The sequence below is a fragment of the Penaeus japonicus genome, unplaced genomic scaffold (genome assembly GCF_977035675.1).
Source record: "Penaeus japonicus unplaced genomic scaffold, GWHDUDI00000001_assembly GWHDUDI00000034, whole genome shotgun sequence".
In the NCBI taxonomy this organism is placed as follows: domain Eukaryota; kingdom Metazoa; phylum Arthropoda; class Malacostraca; order Decapoda; family Penaeidae; genus Penaeus; species Penaeus japonicus.
The window spans coordinates 18,989,111-18,991,610 of record NW_028234436.1 but is presented as its reverse complement, the minus strand read 5'-3'; the positions used below and the strand labels follow the sequence as shown (position 1 = coordinate 18,991,610).

At 43.7% G+C, this 2,500-nt stretch overlaps 1 protein-coding gene across 1 annotated transcript in view; it reads right to left on the bottom strand.

The window, feature by feature from the left end:
* Positions 1-2,500, bottom strand: part of LOC122242520 (putative glutamate receptor) — a 10,509-nt gene that overhangs the window by 1,103 nt on the left and 6,906 nt on the right. The window contains exons 5-9 of the mRNA XM_086531026.1: positions 2,183-2,500; positions 1,270-1,373; positions 847-1,020; positions 214-425; positions 1-45 (exon numbers count right to left, since the gene is read on the bottom strand). The exon at positions 1-45 is cut by the window's left edge and continues 173 nt beyond it; the exon at positions 2,183-2,500 is cut by the window's right edge and continues 36 nt beyond it. Of these exons, the coding sequence (XP_086387152.1) occupies positions 1-45; positions 214-425; positions 847-1,020; positions 1,270-1,373; positions 2,183-2,500 (853 nt within the window). The remainder of the gene's footprint in view (positions 46-213; positions 426-846; positions 1,021-1,269; positions 1,374-2,182) is intronic.

Sequence of the window (2,500 nt, the reverse complement as noted above, 5' to 3'; positions counted from 1 at the left end):
ACATAACCATTCTCCCCGCTGCAGTCTGAAAGCTGAGAGTTGTACCTGAGGAATATCGCAGAATGGAACAAGTTAGATAACGAGATTAGGATCCTAAAAAAAAAAAAAAATAAGTCAAGATTCTCAAAACAATATTCGGGAAAAGCCTCAAGAAAATAGAAACGAAGAGGGAAAACCAAATAGCCAGATTTCAGAGCACGCATTGCAACGCACCTTGACCAAAGAGAAATCCCACAACCGTGAAAAATGACTCGGAGAGATGGATTTTCCGTTCGCGTTTGGACCAGCGAGAGGTGATGTGCAGAGCCGTAACCAAAGCCAGAGCCACAGTCCCCATCATTCCCCAGACGCTGCGTTCGAACTGCTTCGTGTACACAGTCCACATGTAGTCCTCGTTGGATGGTCGTCTCATTGCAATTCCGTAGCTGGTTGCACAAAATATCCATATGTTGGGAAAGAAAGTCCGTTTTACTTTAATTCTTAGCATTATGGAGGTTCTTAGTCACCCTCAGCAGGAAGGAGTCAGAGAAAAAGTCTTAAATTTCTTGGTTATTTCTTGGCATGTTAAAACAAAAATTTGGTGCAATTCCTATTCTTAATTTACATATATTTTCACTATTAATATATGTCTATACATTTGTCTATTTATCATTTTATTTGATATACATAAAAATAATAATACTTATATATCATAATGATATTGTACATATAATAATATTTGACATATAATAATCTAACATATAGTAATGATATCTATATATCTAATATATAATATTAAGATAATATTTGACAAACACAAAAAAAGACGAATCGTCGCCTATCAACACTCCACAAGCACCACTCAACCTCGAAGCCACGAAGCTGAGGAGGAACTCCGCGACGGCGCTTCGCTCGAGGGTGATCGCCATCGGAGCGACGGCGATGTCGGCCGTTCCGTCAGACACCTCACGGATCATGCCCGACCACTCGCCGCTCACCTTGGCTCCCCAGTGGCCGTCTCGCACGCGGTGGCAGGTGGTCCTTCGGCGCAGTGGTGGTGGTAACGTATAATGAGTATAATGACAATAGTGATAATGATCATTATGATAATATTAGCCAATAGTCATATGTTAATATCAATAGTAATATCGTCTCTTGGTGAATAAGATTAACACTAGGAAAAACGATAATGATTAGTGTGACTCTCTAACCACTATGGTGTTAATGGTGGTCAGGAATATTATTATTCATACCCTTATGAAGATCACACTTGAACAACTGCTTCCTTACGTGAAATTCGTCATCTCCTTCATGACGTCGAAGACTTTTCCCATCAGACCTTCGACCCGAACTGTTCCGTCGAGCTGAGGTCTTAGGATGACTAGCGGTTCGTACTAGTGAAAGGGGATGGAGAGACATAAATACGTGACATGTCTCAAGATCAGCTGTTCGGACAGGGGATGGAGAGACATAAATACGTGACATGTCTCAAGATCAGCTGTTCGGACAGGGGATGGAGAGACATAAATACGTGACATGTCTCAAGATCAGCTGTTCGGACAGGGGATGGAGAGACATAAATACGTGACATGTCTCAAGATCAGCTGTTCGGACAGGGGATGGAGAGACATAAATACGTGACATGTCTCAAGATCAGCTGTTCGGACAGGGGATGGAGAGACATAAATACGTGACATGTCTCAAGATCAGCTGTTCGGACAGGGGATGGAGAGACATAAATACGTGACATGTCTCAAGATCAGCTGTTCGGATTAGCGGCAGGGGAAGGGGGGAGGGGGTGTTACTGTATGTGACGTGTTCCAGACGTGTTAATGCCGGAATCATGGGTTTTATGTTTTTTATTGATGTGTAGTGTATGTTTAGTTGGTACCTGTTGGTATGGCGCTACTGTGACCTGAGGTAGTGGTTGTTATAGAAAGGTTTATTTATGTGTTATCAGTCTGTTGTATTTACTTTGTCTTATTTTGATCGAATCACCTATAGAGAAATTATATAATAATAATGATTATTTGTTATTTTCTGTATTATGTAGTTCAGACCGAATACTTCTGGCCATGGATAGTCTTTAATTTATTATAGTACTTGCTTCATAGTTTAAAAGGGATTTGCGATTCACTTCATAAGAGAGACACAATCTCTTCGAGTAAAGTCACCCAAGTTACCCATCCCGGCCGACCCTCACCTCAACGGTCGTGCACCTGACGTGAAGACCCGTCAAATCCAGTCGCCGCAGCGGAGGGTCGTCCACCGGCGCTTCCATCAGACCGAAGTCCAGCGTCCTTCTCTCCACTCGAACGGACTCCTGAAGGACGACCCGAGCGACCGATGGGTGCGAAGCGAGGACCTCTTCTGCCGCTAAGTCCTCCCTTGCAGTCGTACCTCTAGAAGGGTTAGGGACGCCCGTTGATCCGGCAAGACTTCCGCCGGATACCCAGCGCCCGACGGGAAGAATCCGCTGTTCAAGATGTTCAGTGACCTGATGTGACTCCCAGAGCGTTGC